This window comes from Quercus robur, chromosome 3 (assembly GCF_932294415.1).
Source record: "Quercus robur chromosome 3, dhQueRobu3.1, whole genome shotgun sequence".
Classification (NCBI taxonomy): Eukaryota; Viridiplantae; Streptophyta; class Magnoliopsida; order Fagales; family Fagaceae; genus Quercus; species Quercus robur.
The window spans coordinates 67,283,187-67,305,932 of record NC_065536.1 but is presented as its reverse complement, the minus strand read 5'-3'; the positions used below and the strand labels follow the sequence as shown (position 1 = coordinate 67,305,932).

The window sequence follows — 22,746 nt, the reverse complement described above, 5'->3', positions numbered from 1 at the left end:
CACTTACTACACATCCATAACAAAGTCTCACAAATTTTTTGTTTTATTATTATTATTATTATTATTTTTGGTTAAAGGAAAGGCTCTAGGATCCACTTAGATTTATTTTTTGGTGGTGTTGTATTTAAAAAAAAAAAAAAAATTATTATGGCAGTTATCAACTTTTGTTTATTCCTAAAATGTAGTTTTTTAATCCTAAAATTTAGCCACTTTCTACACATCCAAAACAAAGTTAAAAAGAGCTTAAATTTAAAATTTAGCAACTACCTTTTTTTGTTTTGTTTTTTTATTATTATTATTAGGCTCCAGGATCCACGGTTCCTAATTTTTTGTTGTTGTTGCTGTTGTTTTTATTTTATTTTATTTATTTATGGAAGTTATCAATTTTTGTATAATCCTAAAATTTAGTTTTTTAATCCTAAAAGTTAGCCACTTATTATACATCCATAACAAAAGTTAAAAAAAAAAAAATTTTAATTTAGCAACTACCTTTAAAACCAAGAAAATGTATATAACATTTTTTATGGAGTAGTAAATTAATAATTAAAAAAAAAACTGTAAATTGAATCTCACATAGAATTATACAAATGATAAATATAGTTTCAATTACAAAAGAATTTTTTTTTACAACAATTTCTTAGATAACAACTACTTCATGTGAGGTTTGAATATTACTATAATTCTTGTAAAGTCTCTCACTGGAACTTATCTAATATTCCATTCTAATGCCTCCTCAGTGCAATACAATAAAAGTGTGCATACATTAACCTGAGAGAGATAAAAGACTTAGGGTTAAATATAAGGTTATCATTATTTTTAATAAACCAAGTATTTTAAATTTATAAAAAAGAAAAAGAAAAAGAAGAGGAACTTTATAAATGGAAACACTCTGAATGACTCTTGTCGTTCACAAACACGTTGAATGCCTTTGAATTAATCAACAATGATGGGAAAATGGATGATTGATGAGGTTAACTTCTCCCATAACTTCTGTTGTTCTAAAAGAAAATAAGAAAATAGCCAAATGCTTCACAATCATCACAAGTAAACTACACCAAAAGCATCAAAGGAGAGAAAAAAAATGACTAAGTGCTTTTATATATATAAAGTTAATGTGATTTATGCATGAGAGTTTATGCATTAGAGTTTGCAAATTGGTTGATTTCGAGAGAGTTATATTCTAATATGTTACTATTATTCTTTTATCCAAGTTATAGAGAATGAGCCTCTTATGTGGAGCTTATCCCTCATCTGTCATGTGTCTAAACAACTCAGCCAAAACCCCATATATGTTTCCATATTGTGCATGCATTCTGTCCACAACAACAAAGCTTTGGAATTTCTTTTCAATCTCAATCCAACTCATACCTGTTTCTTTTGCCACCCCATTTCTCTCATTCTCTTAGTAGTCCTTGCTCTCTCTTTCCATCTCCCTTCGGAAGAAAATAGATAGTGAACAATAAAATTTAGGGTGTTGGGCTTTTAGGTGCTGCTGAAAAAACTGATTTGCAGCATATATTCCCATCTCTAAATCACCATGGATGCTAGCAATGCTTGTGAATTCTCAGGTAATCCATTAATAAAATGTTTTGCTTTAGTAAGAAGTCCTGCCCAACCTAACAAGTCAACAACACAAGCATAGTGTTCCTATCTTGGACTTAACCCATGATCTTTAGCCATGGATTCCAACAACTCCATGCCCCTTTCAACTAAGCCAACATGGCAGCAAGCATGGAGCAAGGAAAGAAATGTAACATCGGTTGGCTGTATGCGTTCCAACCTCGTCTCTTCATACATTTGTAGTGCCTTGGAGCCAGCCCACAAGGACAAAAGATGCAATTAAGGAGTTCCATGAGACCGAGTTCCTTTGAGACATCCAACTGAAGACTTTGATCGGATCCTCCAAATCCTTGCACCTGGAGCAAATGTTTATAATTCCATTCCTGGCAAAAGTATAATCACTAAAGTTCTATTTGATAAGCATGAATACTTAGTTCTCCACAACCTCAATCTCCATCTTGTTAGTTATACATAATTACTATCATAAAGTTGCCAACATTCTCCACAAACATCAGAAATGATAAACAGAACTGTACAGTGCAACAAAATTGAGGTGAGAAACTCTAACAACAGAGGACAAAACCCATTGCGAACTAAAATGAGAAAAGAGGAAAAAGATAAGGTAAGGGACCAGATCTAAAAAGAATTCACATACTCAAAATACATAAGGGTATACACAAGTAGGAACTCACTACTATCTCAGTTGCACCCTTTCAACAACTGTTCACTTTCCAATGCCAAGTTCTTATGCAGTGTCTCTTGTTCCATCGGAGATCCTACATTGCACTTATATTTAATAGAGGACTTAGAAGTTAGAACCTGGATAGATGGCTAATGAAAAAAACAAAGGATATCAGCTTATCACAAAACCTACTAAATCTAATACTTCACATAAATTGAAAAAATACTGTATCTTGCTTGTGGAAGCAAATAATAATAATAAGTTAATAGTAGTAAGATCATTTAGTCTTGGGGATCCAGGTAAAAAGGGGGGATTTGGGGAGAGTAATCAACAAAAACTGATAGTAGGATCAATGTGGAAGGATTATAGCTTAATTCTTACATCTTTGGCTACTGTTATGCCTCGTTTTCCAACCACAATAGGTTGCAAGAATTACAAGAGCAAGATGAAATAGAGGATCAAGAAACAAGCATTACAGCTTAATTCTTACATCTAGTGACTGAAGCTTTATTCGATTTTGTAGGCATTTGAAGTGGAGTTTGAAATATATTTTTACTAGATTGTCCTCAAGTTTTTTTCCAATTAAACGTAAGGTTTAGGGATATTTTTGAATCACATAAAAATCCAGTCTAAAAATGAGAATTCTTGTGTGTGTGTATATATATATATATATATATAATTATAAATGTGGTGAAAAGGAGACATCACCTACAATAAGAAATTTGATGGTTCAATTCCCACCTACACTAAAAACCGATTGGTGTTTTGGTATGATGATAAAGAGCTATTATCAGGAGCGGACGTTATAAGTTGAAACTTTCTTAAAAAAAAAAAAAAAAAAGGTTGGCAATTCTATTCTAATTTATCAAAGATACAATGTACTAATATGTATTTCCAGCAGCAAACGTTTTGACTCTGAGGATAGCCCAAACCCACAAAATATTGGCATGGATAGCAATTAGCAAATCAATCAACTCAACTCCAAGTCAGCTAGATTGTTATTTGTCCAATTACGTGTATATTAATATATACCAGTAGGTTATTGAACTTAGTAGATGAGCTAACAAACCACACGGATATTAACTTCTTTTTTTGCTAACATTGATACTAACTGCTTCTATGAGAACACTCATCCGAAGATCAATATGAATGACCATCTTTTGGAACTTAAAATGTAAACCAATGCAAATGAAAAAAACATGGCTAAATGCTTAAAATACACTTTACAGTCTTCAAGTTCGGAGTCAAATCTAAATCAGTCTAGTCGCTCTAATATGCCCCAATTATTACAACGATGTTAATTTAATGTGCAACTTTGGTTACAGTTTAGCCTGACTAAAACAATGCCTTTTTTTGTCCAAAGCAACATCATGCGTATGAGTTAAAAACAAAATTCTAACCGATGTTGATAGACCACATTAATATTATTATAATATTCGAACGTGTAGATTATAAGTTTTCATAGTTGAAAGACTAATTTAGATGCAATCTCAAACTACGAGGGTGTATAGTATTTAAGCCCCCAAAAAAAGATTTAAAACTTTGTACAAGCCATATGAATTTTTGTATATTTATTTTTTAAGATAACCCTCAACATCACATTGGGAAGCCAAAATGCATAAAAGGTCACTTTTAGTTAAGACCTCTTTAAAATCTTTGGAGATGTACATTTAAATTTATAAATTTGTAGTGACATTAAACTATGGAATTGTGGAGGGGAAAAGGCAAATTATAACAAAAAAATAGCATACATCTCCAGCAAATTCTTCAGGTAGTAGCTAGTTCAAGTAGGGTTTGATCTGTACTAGTGAGAAAATATTTAGCAGCAAGATAAAGCTTACAACACCAACTTTTAGAATAAATAACGGACCCAATGTTTCTTTTTTGTGCTTGCTATCATTCTTGACACTAGATACAAACTCACCAGAGCGTTTCACAGAAGGGTTTTTCATAAACAATGCATAGGAATCAATTTCTGCCCTTGTTAATGCGGGCTTCAAAGAATCCTTAACAATCTGGAAATGCTGATCACACACAACAGTAGCAGTAATGTCTTCCCTCAAAGCAACAATTCCAGCTTCCCTACACAAACCCTCCAGTTCAGCTCCTGTGAAAAGTTCGGTATCTCCTGCTATTCTTCTGAGATCAACATCCGGTCCTATTTTCATACTACGTGTATGTACACGAAGTATCTCGTACCGACCTTCTAGATCTGGTAGTGGTACATATAGAACCTACAATTTCATTAATAAAACAAAGACAAGTCAAAAAAGACTTGCCTAAGACCCAAAAAACTAAATATTTAACAACAGGACACTAACAAGCCAATACCTTTTTTTTTTGATAAGTAAGAAAGATGTATATTGAAAAAAACTGCTTAAGCAAAAAGAGCACAAAGCAAACCAGAAAAATTACAAGGGAAAACCACAAAAAGACCAATACTTGTTTCCCACACTAGACTATAACTTTAATTGGAACAGTATATCTTACATAAAAGAGTACCACAAAAAGTTCAGGAATCTGAAGTAATATAGTGTTATCTCATGCAAGATGACAGGGATGCAAACGGATTCACTAACTCGCTATTTTGAAGTTCATAATCACAAACTTTGCACTAACTAGAGAGAGACCAACTTTACAAGTATAATACTCACTATGAACATGACGGACACAGTGAACAAACTTTCTTACCAGATCAAAGCGTCCAGGGCGCATAAGTGCAGCATCAATTGCATGAGGACAATTTGTAGCAGCCAAAACAAGAATTCCCTTAAAAAGAAAATGAGCATAAACATGAATTAGAGGAAAAGAAACTAGAAGCTCTTTCCATTTTATCCTACAGAAAATTTTAAGATAACTGGAAAATAAAATAATTATTGCGAACAAATGCTTACTTTAGCCTATTATAAACCATCCATTTCAGTTAGTAAAGTAGATAGAAGCCTCTCTCCAACTGTAATGTTGCTGCTTGAACTTCCACCTCTGCCATTTTAAATAATAATAATAATAATAATCATATAGAGGAAGAAAAAAAAAACCACAAGTTTATTAATTGTGTTTGGATCCCATCCTAACACCTTCCATTGAAAGCCAGGACATAACCTAGCTCTCAGTGCAAAAACCACCAAAACCCGGATTAAGTCATTAATTAAAAATCTTAACAGAACTTATACATCACACAATCATAGTTTTGCAACATTGAACACTAATAAGGTTTTTGGGGGTGCGTGTGTGGTTTTTTGGGGGGGGGGGGGGGGGGGTGAGGAAAACAAGCCAAATTAAGATTACATGTACTATAAGGCAAGTTGGTTAGCAAGTAAACCAGGCTAGCTGATATCATACTATTTTTTTTTTTTTTTTTTGATAAGTTAGCTGATATCATACTTAATCCTGCATGGCAATAAATAGTTCATGGTTCTCTATAGAAAATCTAGTTGTTGGAATTTTGCGGACAGACAGTTCAACCACCTAATTGTTCAGGCTTGTATCACCAAGCAACCAGTTTGAGTTTCCAGAACAGCAAAACACATACATACTAGAAAGGATTTAACACGTGCTGTACTTCTTGAATCATAGGAGTTGTAGGGAGACGCACAATCAAAGTGATTTCATGCTGTCATCATTTGAAAGTGAACAGATCAATCCTTAGAATAAAAGATTTTAGAAAATTTGATAGAAATTTCCTCCTGTAAGTGATTAGTATTAAAATAAAAAAACCTCATGTAAAAGGATGAAATACAGATGGTCTTATTTTAAGTATTATGAAAAACAAAATGAACTCATTTATAAAAAAAATTAGCAAAGAAAAATTATTCCATTTTCCATGTCCTTTGTAAAAATATCCAAATTATCCAATATAAATTTCTACAACTAGAATTGAAACAAAAAAAATTGACAAGCATGATATCCTGTGGAAACCAACAGCAAGTGAACACGTAATCACAATCCTTCCATGTATCGTATCCCCACAATCATGAGTTCACATTATGTATTCTTAAGTTGTGCAAACATATCTTTGCATGTACCACAAAGTTTTATCTAGGCATGCTTGTGGAGGTTAGTGTTTAAACATATCTTTGCATGCACCACATAGTTTTATGCTAATGTGAAAACATGTGGAGGGTAGTCATATTTAGCATGTATTAACAACACGACACAAGCAAACTAACCGTTTAGCAGCAACAACGTCTGCCTCATCAAAGAATATTACGCTTGGTGCTGCAAGGCGAGCTCTATGAAATGTGTTCTGCAACAAAGCTTCTCCCTCTCCAACATACATCGAATACAATTCTGCACCACTGATTCATACTTTATGAATTTCCAAGGCGTAAAAATCTAAAAGGTTGAACATAAAGATTTTCATAACCATAAGCCAAAGCCAGACATAAACCTAATCGTAATCTGTTAAGGGATCAAATGTCAGGAAGGGCTCTTTTGAAGATAACAAAAATAGCCATTTTGGGAGAGCCAAAGAGAACATTTTGCCATTGGAAATATCATTTTGTTAAATTGAGGGAGAAAAAAAACCTCATCCAATAGCTTGTTAGTTCTTTAGGAACTATTCAAATTAGATAAGGAAAATTCTTCATTTTTTTTCTTTGTTGGTCTCTTCTTATGGCAAGTCCCTAGATTAGCTAATTCTGCACGGATTTTACTATTAAGTGCTACGCTTGATTTGGAGGGATTAAAGGATTGTTTTAACCTCTTAGTTCATTATTGGTTCAGTCTCCTTGGCCACTGTTTACTACCCGAAATCTCTCCAGAGGGTACAGCTCATTGACTAGCCCATTTGCTAATCCCAAGATTGTTTTGTGATGGTTAACATTTATTATGTCTACCACTTGAGAAACCAGATAGTTAAATTTGAAGCTTTCAGTCGCAAATGCTTCTTTTTAATTTTCTGATGAGTAATCTCGATGTGCATATAGCAGGTGATTCATAAAACAGGTGGATTTCAACGCTAACCATATAATAACATCCAACAAATGCAGCATGAGCTACATATCAGTTGTTGGGACAAGCAAAAAGTTCGAACCCCAGGGAAAAAAAAGAAGCTTGGGCGGCATGAGCTGCAGCTTTAGCAAGGGTCGTTTTTGAGCATCCTGGAGGCCCATGGAGAAGAATTCCTCGTACAGGAGATATTCCCAGCCTTGAAAATGCAGCAGAATGTTTAATAGGCCACTCAACAGCTTGCCGGATCTTTTTCTGTCCAAGAATAAAAAAAAAAGGTGTCCTCAGGAGTTCCATGAGGCTTTCAATGCAAAATGAGAAGTTTATATTACAAACCTTCAAATCTTTTAGTCCTCCAATATCTTCCCAAGTCACCTTTGGGATTTCCACAGTAACACCTCTTGTTATGCTGGGCCCAACTATGGTTTTTGCATGTTCCCAGTCTTCAATTGTTAAGCTGAGCACACTGGCATCTTCATTTGCATCAGAAGACCTTTTGACCGCAAATATGGTAGCCTCACGACATAAAGCTTCCAAGTCAGCCCCAACATAGCCATTGCAAGATGCAGCTATGGTCCTTAAATCAACATTGGGATCTAAAGGAACCTTCTTTGTGTAGAGCCGAAAATTAATTAACACAAATAATGTCAACCTTCAGCCAATAATAGTGTACTTAACTATCCAACCTCCTATCAAACTAGCTAAAAGATTTAAAATTAGTTTGAAGCACTACTGGAAGCATTTTGGGAGACTGATGAGTGTCATAGGATAATGGACCCAAGGATGGCTCATAAATTTAAGAGACTCATGCTAACCTTGAGAATTTGAAGGCGTTCCTCCTCAGTAGGTGTAGTAACTTCAACGTCAGCATCAAAGCGCCCTGATCTTCTAAGTGCAGGATCAATTGCATCCACTCTTCGTACACAGAAATCAGATATTAAAAATACATTTAAAGGTTTATACAAACAGTACAAAATACAAAACAAAGGAAATGGAACTGGAACTGGAAATTTTATGATATTGAACTCATAGTATAATTCAATTGCCTTAAGTTCTGTAGAAGATCAGGTAGACTCGAAAGTTTAAATCACTACGAAACAACAGCTCATTGCCCACAATAAGCCTTTTGAAATAAAGCTTTGACATAGAACGAATGGTAATAATCAATTATAAAAGTTTCACACAATTCAATTTAAGAAATTGCTATAATCAAGATACAATAAAAAAATCACAAAATTACAGCAGGAAAGCTACAGAAAAATGCGCTAAGGCAACCTGAAATCATATATTTGTAGCAACTCCAAATATATTCTATAAGTCAATAACCAGTAATGAAAAATATTTTGACAAAGTAAATTTCTTAAGAAACTCTTATAGATGTACAATAATCAAGTTTGTAGGAAAATAGAGCAGCAGAAACTCTAACTCTATAGATCTGAGCGAGACAATAACCTGTTAGTGGAGGCAACTACGACAACTTGTGGTGCAGAATTTGAGGAAGGTTTACTGGAGTCCATTAGTGTAAAGAATTGAGAGGCTACACGAACATCTTGCTCCCTTCTGCATATGAAACATCACTTAGTGCAGCTATCACAATCAGTGTCACAGGGACACAGTTCAGTTATATGCCATGTTCCACATCATCTTATAGGCAAATAATGAAAAAAGAAAATGGCATTATATCTGCAGTGTGCCTCAAATGTCAACACACATGTGCACGCACAGAACAGTTAAAAAGATAGGTGTCAAAAGGCAGATAGAGATCAGAAAAGTTTGAGTTTTTGGCCACTAGAAATTTAATCAACAAGACACTAGAAATTTTATCTCGTTGCTCATGATCAACATCATCCACAGTTCAATTACCAAGGATATGATACTCACAATACCACCCCCCTTGACTAGAGCCTAATGAAACTACAATAATTCCAATTCCAAAGGGCCAGAAACTCAAACAAAGCCAACCTAACAAAGTCTTGATTTGCAACACTACCTAATACCATATTTTTCAATAAGCATATACCTACCTCAACCCACTTACATCATAAGCCCCAACTTACAGAGGAAAAAAAAAGAATATTCCTCTCCTCTCCTCTCCTTATAACACCTTCAAGTACTCAATTTCCTTATACTATTAATTTTTTTGCCACGCATATTAATAGAAAGTGCAGTTCAAAAGTCCATACATCAAATGGTGAGGTAACGAATACATCAATGTTCTCATCTGCATACCTAAAATCACGACGAGGACAGAGTGCATCTATTTCATCGACAAAGATAACTGATGGCTTGCCCAACATTGCATGGGATGATGCCTCTGAAAATGCTTCCCGCAAAGCTTTCTCACTTTCTCCAGCATGTGCTCTATGAACAGAGTGTGGACTGCAGAACACACCCACGAATAAAATCAATCATAAAATGATGGAACAAATAAAAATTCTGGAGGACATGAAACTATAAACCTTCAAGGGAACAAAGGCTTCAGCATCACACAAAGATCAGAGTCTTCAAAATCTAAAGCAAAGAACATACAAATAAGTGATGATCCCATACCTGATAATGATTAAATGTGCACCACATTCCTGAACAACTGCCCGTACCAAACTTGTCTAGGATAGCAAGAAAAATAAAAATAAAATAAATAGGAATTAATCTCATAACTTTGAATACAAGCAAACCAAACCAAGACATCATCTCATCGCCAACTATAAGCTACTCAGACTTGAATTAGACAGACAAACCTAGATAAGCATACATGTAGGAAAAAAGAGAATCTAAATAAAGAACATGAACCCTGTCCTCTCCATTCCCTGCAAAGAGTCAGCCTCCATTGACTGTGCAAAAGAATGAGTTACAGAAAATTTCACGATCAAGGGTGGAGTACTATAAATCTTATTTATAGTAGCGGTTCTTATATAATACAATCAAAGATGGTCCAAAGAAAAAAAACTCTATTTGACGGGACTTCTTCCCCTGTTTAAATTACACAATCTCAATCAAGTATCTGTTGTTCAATGTTTCTCTTTTTTTTTGGGGGGGGGGGGGGGGAGGTGGGGTGTAAATAGTGTCTGTTCTTCAATGATAAAGCAGGAAATGCTGCAAGATGCACAAAATTAAAGCACAATCAGTGTTCCTCTTTCTCTATATCTCTTTCCCATCCCTTCATTTTTTCCCTTAGCCTATAATCCTGTATTGAGTAATGATGTTTATATTCATTTTCTCCCAACTCTCCATTGAGTAATGATGCATCAAATGTGGCTTGGGACAAATATTTTGTCTTTAATTATTGGTTTGAGCAGATGTTGAACCACCACACATGCAAACTTGCACTTGCAGACACACAATACACGACCGTTTGGCATGGTCTTAGTTGCTTGGATACTAATCTACAAGAAGGCTCAGCATCATGGCTTTAGACATCATATTTACAGTTTCTAGGTTTGTTTGGCTCTCATATGCTGTAACCACATCTAAAGAAAGAAAGTGGGGATTGTGGAGAACCATATGATCTTTCTCATCTGCTTTTATTCACTAAATGGCATGCCATGGTGCTAAATTTGGTGGTGGAACCACAAGAATTTCACTCAGAAACAAATTAGTGCTACCCTTCTTGTAGCAGATTAGGAGCTGAACAACTAGAAGCTTGTAATTAAGGTAGGTTTAGCAAGCAAAGAACTGTTTCATGGAGCATAAGAGCATAATCAGTTGATATCATAGCAATTTTTAGTATTTACTGAACTTCCTTTCAAAAATTATGGTAGATTTTGTAACAATAACAAAAATGAAATGTAAACTTCCAATCAACCCCCCCCCCTCCTCCCATGCCTGGGAAGGGGGTGGGGGGTGGGTTGATTAATTATTTTCCAGGATTGTTTTTCAATGTACATGCACTTTACAAGAAGGCACCTCCAAGCAGCAAGTCAGATCAATGATGAGTTAAATTGACATCACCAACATTCAATATTCACATAGATGATTGGAGGCATATATAAGCAGTATCAACTTCCATTTTCTCCAATAATCTGGGTGTGATTGGCCACATGAGTTTGAAGCCATCCAAATGTTTAGACCAATCAACATGTTGGGTTGAAGTTTTAGGTTGCTTCTTCGGCTTTTGATACCAAATGTTCTCAAACATGGCTTTAACTATAAGAGAATAAAGCAATTCTGCCTCGGCCGATGAATTATAAGGTTGCATCTCTCTTCCCTTATTCTTTGTGCTTTATATTTAATTGTTAATTATATATCTCCATGCACTAGGTAGTAATCCAGGTTAATTGTGTTTTGGTTTACTCTTATTCCGCACTTAGTTGAGCAGATTAAAAGCAATTAAGACGTACTTTAAAGTTGGGGGTCTAAACAAGCTCTGGTAGTTATACTATTGAGCTTTCAACAATAATACAACATAATGTCCGGAAACCTAAAATGGCATAACAATTAAATCTCCATTTTGCCCACTATCTCCACTACTCTTAAATTTTAAAAAGAACTCATCCTTCAAATCAAGTTCAATGAAACAACGGAATCAAAGTTTAGTTTAACTCTATCTTTGCACCAGCGAGTAAGAAGGGAAAATGCATTCACTATGGAACTGAAACCTTTTTAACACCAATCGAACCTTTCAGTCCTTATTTATTCTTCTTTAGCCCTCAAATCTTTCTTTCTTAGCCATAGAGATGCAAGTTAAATTGATGGAAGAAGAAATCACATTCTAAGATCAATAGTGAATATAATATGTTTATACCCAAAAAAATTTTCAATCAAGCAACTGAAAGCTCAGAAATATTCTTTGTTAGCCCAAAAAAATAAAAAGGTTATCTTGATCCAATAGAAATTGAATAGGTAAAGAAATTTCTCATTGAGTTGCGTACTTATTTAGACCAGGCAAGAAAGGGCTTAACATTGGATGGCCCTCAGCACTAGGTGGACCCAAGGAGAATAGTACGATGAATTTTGCCGCCCAACTGCTGATGCTGCAATTCAAGATTGAAGAATTCTTAAGTTGGATTAAGAAAGCATAGAGTCTTGGAGTATGGATCTTTATGGGGTCCCTATGTTTAGGTTGTATTAAGCCAAAGGCTGTGAAGCAGTATTTAGGAGTAAAAATATAAAAATATATGGGAATTTGGCATAAAAAGTTGAGTATGGTAAATTGAAATTTTATGTTATGCAGAAGTGTATGTTGCAGTCTCCTTGGAATGGGACCCTCAACAGGTAAAACAAATAGCTGTGGGTTACTATCAGAATATGTTATCCTTATCCACAAACATCCAACTTGAAAACCAGAATTGTTGATTGAAGAACTCTCAAAATTCAACATTGACTGTTACACATAACAGAGTTATAAAATGAATCCTTGAGCTGTACTATTATTTCAACTTTAATCAGCTTTCGCATCTTCAGAGCTCAACACTTATGAAGGGGAGAACTAGAAGATTACACAAATACATGCTATCATCATTTGCAACAATAAAAGAAATGCTAAGCAAGATAAATAACAAATCATTATTAAAGTTAATGAAGAAATTTCACCATTACAGAATTGATCATAACTTTTTCCCCCCATCTCAGGTTAAAGAACATAGCTGCTTTCACATTCTTGTCATAAAAACTATATGCAATTCAAATGACTAATATAGTACATGCTTTTGCTTTGATTATAAACTCTTACAATGCTACTCAGCTCAACAGATGAGTGAAGAAGCTATTTCTACCTGGATGGTGGCATTATATCTCCAATGTTCCAGCGGGTCCACTACCAAACTCAAAAGACGCACACTTCTTTCTAAAATGAATCACATTGGGGAAAAAAATTAAAGCAAGTCAATGAATTGATCAATTCAAAGGAAAACCAAAGTTTCTGTTTTTGGTGGTTTCACAGCTTGCTTTTCTTGAAACTTATCTTCTTTAAGATTGCATGGTTGCCCTCATTGGCTATTTTGGTCATCACAAGTTTACCCTTCAATCAAGAAGATTTCTTCATACTTAGAATGCAACAAAGTTTCCATTTTTGGTATATTGGGATTAAGGAAAATAGTAAACAGCTTTTAGAAGAAAAGTCCAGCTTTACATTTTTACATACAATTACTTCTAATAAATTTCATATTCCTTCAAAGAATTTTTAATTTAGGTATAACTAATAATTATGGTTACACAAAAATGAAGCATGATTTTGACAACCAATATAATAAATCACAAAAATAAATACTATTTCTATAATTCAAATGATTTAGCATGCGATTTGAAAGCAGATATCCATATGATAACAATACACTTTTATGTATACAGCTGTTGGCAAGCAAAGGCATGCCAAGACGGATGTTAGTGCAGCAGAATCCATGGGTCTAGGAACTTAATGACAGAAATTGGTAATCCAAATGTCCAAAGAACATTCAATGCATATGCCCAGGGCTACTAGAGTTGGAAAGGACTTGAAAGTAATTTTTAGTCAAAGATTTAAGTTCAGATTACATTAGAGCCACAAGGGAATGACTGAGGCATAGAATTAAGAAAGAGCTGTGCCATTTACAATATACTATATAGAGCTGTGCCATCACAAGCATTCTAAAAGGACATCCAATTAAAAAGACCCCTTTATTAGTACCATATCAGGCCATACATGATGAGGATTACCAAACACAACATACTAAGTGCGTGCCAAAAAACTCCCATAACATGGAATCAAATTAAAAATACATATTATCTTGAGGAGAAATGCCAATGCCGCCAATAAATAGTTCTCAACCCTAACATATTGTCCACACAATGAAAGGGTTCAATTTACAAGTACAGCTATTAAAACCAACTAATCTCTTCTATGGTGCAACAACAAACAGCTCCAAATCAAAAATCACTTGGAAGAAGACTTAGTCAAATTATGACCTTTATCAATAAAACATGAAAAAGATACATCGTAAGAGAAGCTTTAGAATATATATAGGATCTTTTAAAGAGATACAATATAAAAGCAGACAAGGAGGTACTACTCAAAGAATCATGTGTAATATAAAACATTAATTTATAGAGGATCAAATATAATAGGGAGGTTTAAAATGCAGTATTGAATGACTTTATATAGCTTAAATGCTGCATTTTTTTTACTACTAGAGCTGTAGACTACAGGTGTTTGCAAAAACATATGATCAATCAGTCAAATTCTAGATTTGATGAGATATTGTAGTAAATTTAAACTCAGTTTTTAAAAAGACTCTAAGATGTAAATTTTATTTTCTTAATAAAGTTATAGTGGTAAGTAATATAAAAAATAAGATGCAAATATGACTTGTTTAATGCAAACAGATATACTCACTAACAGTCTCCACTTAATGTTATAAAAGGTGGGCAAGACCCATTTTTTAGAGCTGTAATAACACATTAGATTCAACAATATAAAAAAAAAAGGTTTAACCCAAAAGAAAAATATAAATACAAAAATTAAAACCACTTTTCCTTGCCCCACACACATTTATCGTGGATGTAGAAATTACATCGGACACATTGTAAGATAAACTCTTTGCAAGGATCACCACAATCGTGACATTCAGGGCTGTCCTCAGTTTCCTCAATGAAAGTAAGTGGGTGTGGATGAAAGCCAAATGTGTAAGTATCTCCAAACCAAATATTTGTGTATTTCCCAAGAATGCAATTGGGATGAGTAGGATAAGTGCAATTTTCACAGTAATAGAACCAATGCTTTGGATCACGCTCTTCTTCACAAATGTCACAGTAATATTCATTAGAACCATCTTCAACAGCATAGCAGAGAGTGAAGGGATGCTCGTGTTGTTTGTACCTTGTGGTATACGGTAGTGTAGCGCATCTGACGTCTAGAACAAATTCACAAATGGTGCAACGAAACATTAACACCGTTTTAGAATTACAACTAGTGCAAGTTTGTTGATATTCTGTAGTGGAGAGGATAAGTTGGTGCTCATGTCCTTTGTGGGTAAGGATGTCTGATGCCAAAGTCAAAGTACATTGAACATCGAGATTAAGGTCCAATTCTTCCCGATGATAGGAGAAGCCATTGCAACCCCGTCCACAGAAAGAACACTGAAAAATCTCACCTGGTTTCGTTTTGATAAGGGTGAGTGGGACTGGAAGTAATTGAAGTCGCATTGTTTTGGGTAAATTTGCACAAGATTTATGAAGAAAGAAGGCACACTGGGAACAACTGTAAAATGGGCCAAGAAGGGCTCGTGCGCACCCATTGCATTTTTGGTCATTTAGAACCTCATCAGTAAGCTTTAAGTCATGCTCATGACTGAAGTGTTTGATTTCTATGTCTATTTGAGTTCCGTCCACCCCCACCTTGGATTTTTTGACTTGGTAAGCTGCTGAGTCAATCGATTCATTAAGCTCTGGAACTTCATCCTCATCTCTAAATTCCGGAAAATTTATGTCCATAGGGATTCTAAACCTCATAGCACAATCGAGGTGGGCAACATAATCGCATCTGGAGCAATAATAAAGCCCAAAGTGTGTGTCCAATTTTTCAACACAGATTTGACAAAACCGGGAGTTGGATTGATGGAATTCAAGAGAAGAATGGGTGAGGTTGAGGAGGTGCTCGTGACGCCAAATTTTGACTCTTTGTGGGTAAATAGAACATCTTCCATGAATCCAGAAATCACATAGATGACACAGATAGGGTGTACCTTTGTCTTCTTTGCCGCAAATGTCACAAGTGAAGGTGATCCACTTCCAAAAGGGGGTCAATGGGTGGTGGTGGAATTCAGCATCCATGGTAGGCGCTAAAGAAGCGCATGTGATGTGAAGGTTGAAGTCACAACGGGAACACCGATAAGTGTATACATCTTTATAATCTTTGCAGAGTTCGCATTTGTAAATTTGTTTGTCCTCCCCCAAAAATGCCCGTGCCCGTGCCCATCTCACTGGAGAAAAAAGAATAAGAGGATGGATTGGGTGCAAGGGATGGTGCAACCCAAGGGGTAGTTCCGCACATGATTTATGGTGCAATCCTAATATCAAAATAAAAACCATGTAAAATGTCCTAGAAGGCATATAAAGCAATACCTTCCCCCTGTGGCGTTATCAATATGGCTCTCAATTTTTCAGAAGCCAAATATACGGCACCAAGCATCAGACTCTCCATATCCCTTTACATCAACAGTAATATGAACACTGTACAACAATTGTTTTTCCATACTGTTCGGCCACCGTAAGTCAGTCTTGTAGAAGAAAAGCTACAAATGCATATCATTATAACGTATAACAGAAGTATTGAGAGCCTTAAACTAGATAAAAATGCAACATATTTGAATCCATAATAATCGGATGGTCCAAATGCTCAGAGACGAAAAAAATAACAATAATTCAAGGCATGGATAAGTAATGAAGGCTATATCCCTTCCATTATTCAGCCACAGTATGCAATTTTTTAACTTGAAGGAGGTGGGTTTCTTTCATGCTTTCACATCTCTTCAATGGTAATGTACAATATCAATGAAATGAATCGAGAAGGAAGTTCATTGCCTAAATTTACAAAATCATGCTATGATTTTGTAAGATATTGACAAGAAAAATAAAAAGTAGAAAAATCAAATTCCATTTTACCAAATTATAAGTAGAAGGTATGAGTATCAAAGACATACACACAGACTAACATGGAAAACAGCAGAGGCCAACAACGGTTAAGCTTTACGACGTGCTCTAGTAAGAATCGTGCGGCTTAACCATCGTTGGCCTCTACAAGTTTCCATGTTAGCTTGTGTCTTTGTCTTTGATACTCATACATTCTGCATACATACATACATATATATATATATATATATAATAGGGTGAACCACTATCACGACAGTAAATTCTATACCTCAAATAGACAGAAACAAAAGCAATCCTTTAGTTGACAAAAGAAAAACAAGGACTAGAGTAAAAAAGAGAGGGTGTTCCAAGTCTTAAGTAGGAGGAGGAATGTATTAACACCAAAAGAGCCAGGGTTATTAATAAGAGACTGAATTCAATAAGAATGTGGTGTAAAAGGTTAGTTTTACACCCTCCGAGTCCAACGACAGTGTGCCACATTAGACTTTTGCAAATAAAAGGTTAAGTACTACCACACTCGATCACTACCTCAACATTATCAAGAACTAAAACAAATACTGATTAATAAGAAAATTAAAACCCAGCCATGCAAAACCCAGAACCATTTAAAATGAAGAAGTCGCTGGAGATTCTGCCAGTGACGGAGAGAAGCCAAAGAAGACGTGGTGACTCCAGCCCCCACTACTATCAACACTATGGGTGTTCAAAACTCCAGCTAATATAGATGTTCTATTAATTTGAATTCATATTTTCCACCTTGTTGACACCTTTAATGGGTATAAAATTGATGGAATCCAAAGAAAAGGTGTTTAGCTATGGTTACAGCAATAAATATCTAGTAGTTTCCTTCACAAAATGTCTTTAGGTTCTTATGAAATATCTTCAACCTCAAGGTTGATGTAGAGGCATTTTGAGTTTTGACGCCAACGTCTTTTACAGTCACTGGTGGCGTCACTGGATGCTTCGCGGCACAACATCTCCAGCAGCAATTTCTTGGCTCAACTGCGTGTACTAGAAGAAGTTTGGGGTTTTTAATTGTCTGTGTCATAGTGTTTAAAGGGAGAATGATTCTGTGTGGTTGAACCTAATCTTTTGTTTAATAAACAGACTTCCATGATAAGTATTGCAGGTTGCATAAGATGTAAGTCGACAAGTCTTCTTCACCTCAATTGGGAAGAAGGATGTAGATAGCTCACATAGCCTAGTTCCTAAACGTTAACTCCAAGCCTGTCTAATCTTGTTTTTAGATATTCCATGAGGGGCAATCCAATGGGTGTATATTGCAATCCAGTAGGGATTGACAAGTGTTGACTTTGAAGATGCTCTACTAAACAAATGTTTCCCACAACTCCTGTTGTTACTTGGATATTCAAAGAACACTCAGCAACCCAGGCACTTCTATTTTCTAACTGTGTTGTAGCATGCATATATACCATCTTGCAATTGTAAAAAAATGATGAAACCATGTGGGGATCAATTATTCTCATTGGCTGCATCAAATAATAAAGCATCCTATCTGAATTATCTGATTACAATAAGGAAAGAACAATTCTCCCGATGGAACAAAAGCACCATTAAATATTGAATTTCTAATTCAGAAAAAAATAAAAGTTAGTAAGGAACGACAGAAGAAATCTAAACTACATGTTTCATAACCATGCATATCTACAGCTTATGAGGATACTACTAATGTTTACACTAGTGCTTTCATTTTAGGAGTTCCAAATATCATTAACAGGATAGTTTATCACATATCTATTGTCATGGAAGGAAGTTCTGCAATACAGCTCACCTTAGTTATTGATACAGACACCTCATCCCATATGCCAGTGTTCCTTTCCCTGTAATTGTACAAATGCCAAGTACTTAGAAACAAAATTATTTTTCTTTGATATATTCTATAAATATATGGTTCGTTCAACTAGCAAGAGAACATATGGATGGGTTACAATAGGACGAAAACATATTGTTAAATGTAAAAGACACAATAAGAAGTGAATGTCCATGGAATTTCCTTTCCTTTATTATGGGAGGATGCATACAGAAGTTCAGGCATCCTGCGACTTTCCCTTTCAAAACCCTTTTCTTTATGAGTAAATAATTCATTAAAGAGCAGAGGTGCAACCCATGTACAAGGGGAGTATGCAAGAGATACATTGATAATTACAAAGATCAAGCATCTAAATTAGAAATGGAAAACTGTCTCGAAGCTGATATCCACTCATATTAGGATCTAAGAAATAGAAAAATGCTTGGAATTTTGAAGGATAAAACATCATTTATATTTAATGAATCCACTCTATATTTTATGTATATATGTTGTCCTACCAGGTCAAACTTAGTAAACAAGATTTTGTATCCCTTAAAAAATCCTAACAAGTAAGTCCATCCGTGCTCACATCTAATCTCCAAACTTACCTTCAGCAGTTCACCCAGTGCCTTGGTCCATTGTTGTCACCAAGACACCCAGCACATATTTCAAGAACATATTTCATATTATTAAACTTGTCAACAGCTTACTCTGAAAAGTTGTAAAAAGCCAGAATGTGTAATACTCTCCCCCAGAATCTATATTTATTCTCACCCAAAGTTGCCAAAACACAGCTAACTCCAAAGTAAATGTTTATGAGGTAACTAAAACAGCTATATCCCATGCTCAACGCAGCAGCAAACGGCAGAATAGTACACAGGTCATTCAACTTCATGCTTGACAGTCTATGTATTGAACAACTAATGAACCTCATTCAAAATTTCTTAATATCATCTATTTTCTAATTGTACTGCAATATGCAAAGGCTTTACATTTCACATTTTGCAGGTAACCAAACATAAATAACAAGCCTAAGTAAGTGTAACCAATTATTTAATTCTTTTTTTATTTCTATTGGCGAGATTTACATGAAAATTTCATGAATTTCAATGAAATATCAAGACCAAACTTATGCAATTACAACCATCATTAGAATCCAACCCTGTAAAATTAATGGCATATATGGTAAAAATTGTGATGAGCAGGGTTGAAAATTTTGATTTGTGAAGCCAAAATGCATTCTTCCTACCCAACCCAACACATAACTTACAAAACCCAATAAGTTTAACCAAAATTCACAAGTAATTGCAAAATGTTAAATGAATAAAGATTGAAGAGAGTGAAAGATAAATTTACATTCCGGGAACGACGGCGTATAACCAAGGGAAGGTGGTGAGTTCCACTACTCAAGTTAACCTCCGTGGACATCGCTGCGAGTCAACCCAAGTCGAGCCGAGACTTCCATGTACTCGCCATTTAAGCCAACCGAGTCATGACTCGCTCACAAGTCACAAATGAGAGAGTGAGAGTCAGTGTTGGATTCTTTTGAGCCTGTCGGTGTGTGAGAGAGAGAGACAAGGGAAAGAACAGGGGTAGTTTTGGTAATTTGCCAAAAGGAGGTGGGGCGGGACAGCCACAAACTTTTGTTAAAGTGTCCCAAATGTTTGTTTACAAATATTCCCAAACAGACCACTTTTCTTGTTTTTTTTTTTTTTTTTTTTGGGATAAAAATATCAAAGTTTTTAAAAACAGGTATGTAATAAAGTTTGAATTTTTTCATAAATAGAAATTCTAACAACAAGAGGTAAAATACTTATTGCCGATAATTATAAAAGATGATATTACTCAATTTTAATGTGGGAGCATTACAACTCTACTGGTGCGTTTGTATAAACGGTTAGAAAATGGAATTTTGAATTTAAAATAAGTGATTGTAAAAAAATTATGATGAGTTGTAATTGTAAAACAGAATTTTGAGTTCTAAAAATGCTCTTTTAACTTTTAAGCTACCAAAACGACTAACCCAATGGACCTTATATAAGCCTAAAACAAACTGGCTTAGGTTGGTTTATGGGCTTAGTAATAAGCTTGAATAACAAACTCATATCTTACTAAGTCTTTCAATTATTAAATAGGCTTTATAATATACTTGTATTGGATTGTGCTTGAGTTTGAACTTGAGCACGCATGGCTTGATTAATGAATCAAGCCAAGTCAAGTTGAGCTTAAGTTTTTTGACTTTTTTACAAGCTCAAACTCAAACATAGTTTGTAAGCTAGGTTCAAACTTAAGCCAAGTTTGAACATTTTAGATTTGTTGCTGAGTTAAGTTTGAATTAGGCTCGGCTAGTTTACAATCCTAAATTTTCGACCAATTTCTCCACGTTTATTTACATCCTAAGTATAGCATCAATTTGATGAATTGCATAGATTATTTATTGCCTAAAGTCCTATACTTTTTTCCCCTTAATGTGCAATAGCAATGCCAATCTTTAGAGAAATATTGACATAAAGTTAGTAGTGAGTGCTAATTTTGAGTGTGTTTTGTATATTAGTATTTTGTTTGAGATAGAATCCATAATGTTTCCTAGAAAATGGCTTATCCAATCTTGCTCTTTTTTAAATGGGGTTTACATAATTCTAATCCCAAGCAAAGAATAAAGTTGTTCAAGGTCCTTTTCTCCACACACATGCACAAAAAAAAAAAAAAACAAAAACAAAAAAAAAACAAAAAGAAGAAGAAGAAAAAGAAAAAGTTGTTCAATGTCCATTGAAGCTTTCTTTAGGACTAGCAAAGTATAAAGTTGTTTTATACTTATTGGTTAAATCCAGTCTTGTTATGTAATATACCCCAAATACCTTCCAAATTTCCATTCTTGTCATGTAATATCTCTTTACTTGATCCCCTGAAGAGACCATACAACTCTATCCTTACTTTGTTAGAGAAATGTAAAACCATGACAAAGTTGAAACAATTAATGGGTTGATGATCATCACTACATCAATTATAAAATATAAAAAAAAAAAAAAAAAAAAATTAATCCTTTGAACAGGCTAAATGATTTTTGTGAAATTTTTTTTACACTAAGACCTCAATTATGCAAGTACCTCTTTGCTACTAATTTTTAAAAGCATGTTCAGAAGTTACTTATACAAATTATGGATATTCATAATCATATAATGAAAATTGGGTTGTAATTGGATGTGTATGTTTCAAAATAGAGACCGTCCATTGAGTAAAAAAAAACTTGACCTTACTTTTTTAATTACAATACAAAAATAAATAAATAAATAAATAACATTTGAATAAGCAAATAGAGTGATGAGAGAGAAAAATATTGAGTTTTTGCCCTTATTATTGTGGTGGTTATGTTTATGTTTTATTATTATTTATGTTAATTATTTTGTAATTTTAATATAATATATGTTTTGTTCTTTAAATTTTGTGGAAGATAATTTGTTCTCCATAAAGTTAAACAAATTCTAAAATTATTTTCCATCTATTTGTCTCTGCAAATATGGTATTTTATTATTTTGGATGTGTTTAATTGATATTATTCCTTTTCGAGGTGGTTCATATTTTTCTAAATTATGTTATGGTGCGTTATATTTTCATTATGTTTCCAGTACAACTAAACTCTTTAAGTTTCAAATATATTATCAAAATGCATCACAAAATTACACTTTATATTACTCAAATAGTTGACAAGCACATTTAAATACACAACAAATATTTTATTTTGATATAAATTCAAATTCTCACTTCCAAAATAACTAAATATTAGTCAAATAAAAATCAAACAAAAGCTACAAGAGGGAGAGACAAGACTTGTGATGGAGAACTCAAAAAAAACTCACCACCAATTGTATTAACCCAAAATAGTGTTATAAAAGATACAATAATTCATCAATCTAAAATATAGTTGCAAAAGAGAGAGAGAGAGAGAGAATAATTACATTTTTTCAGGAGAGAATATGAGAGGGAATAGCAAATTTATAGAAAATAATATGAGAAAAAGAAGAGTCAAAATAAAAGATATAGTCATGACTCATAAACACTAAATTATCAAAGTCATGCTATGTAATAGAATAACATTATATTCCTATGCAATCTTTATAATGCAATAGGATAATATTTAACAATAAAAGAAAAAAAAAAAGATAACAACATAAAAACACAAACC

General features: G+C 34.2%; 1 protein-coding gene across 29 annotated transcripts in view; it reads right to left on the bottom strand.

Moving 5' to 3' along the window:
* LOC126719029 (cell division control protein 48 homolog B) overlaps nucleotides 1–22,746 on the bottom strand; it is a 140,124-nt gene that overhangs the window by 49,108 nt on the left and 68,270 nt on the right. For 6 of the 29 annotated variants that reach the window (XR_007653170.1, XR_007653172.1, XR_007653173.1 and 3 more), the window contains exons 11-15: nucleotides 18,546–18,594; nucleotides 9,743–9,798; nucleotides 9,422–9,571; nucleotides 8,645–8,752; nucleotides 8,008–8,107 (exon numbers count right to left, since the gene is read on the bottom strand). Coding sequence is in view for 17 of the 29 variants with exons in the window: in XM_050421515.1 (XP_050277472.1) it covers nucleotides 8,008–8,107; nucleotides 8,645–8,752; nucleotides 9,422–9,571; nucleotides 9,743–9,798; nucleotides 18,546–18,594 (463 nt within the window). In the remaining 12 variants the exon portion in view is untranslated. Of the gene's footprint in view, nucleotides 1–3,971; nucleotides 4,477–4,933; nucleotides 5,012–5,136; nucleotides 5,225–6,411; nucleotides 6,541–7,277; nucleotides 7,448–7,528; nucleotides 7,799–8,007; nucleotides 8,108–8,644; nucleotides 8,753–9,421; nucleotides 9,572–9,742; nucleotides 9,799–12,903; nucleotides 12,975–16,225; nucleotides 16,396–18,545; nucleotides 18,595–19,171; nucleotides 19,245–19,919; nucleotides 20,206–22,746 lie in introns of those variants that run through there. The other 23 variants (XM_050421525.1, XM_050421524.1, XM_050421523.1 and 20 more) reach the window with 16 other exon arrangements.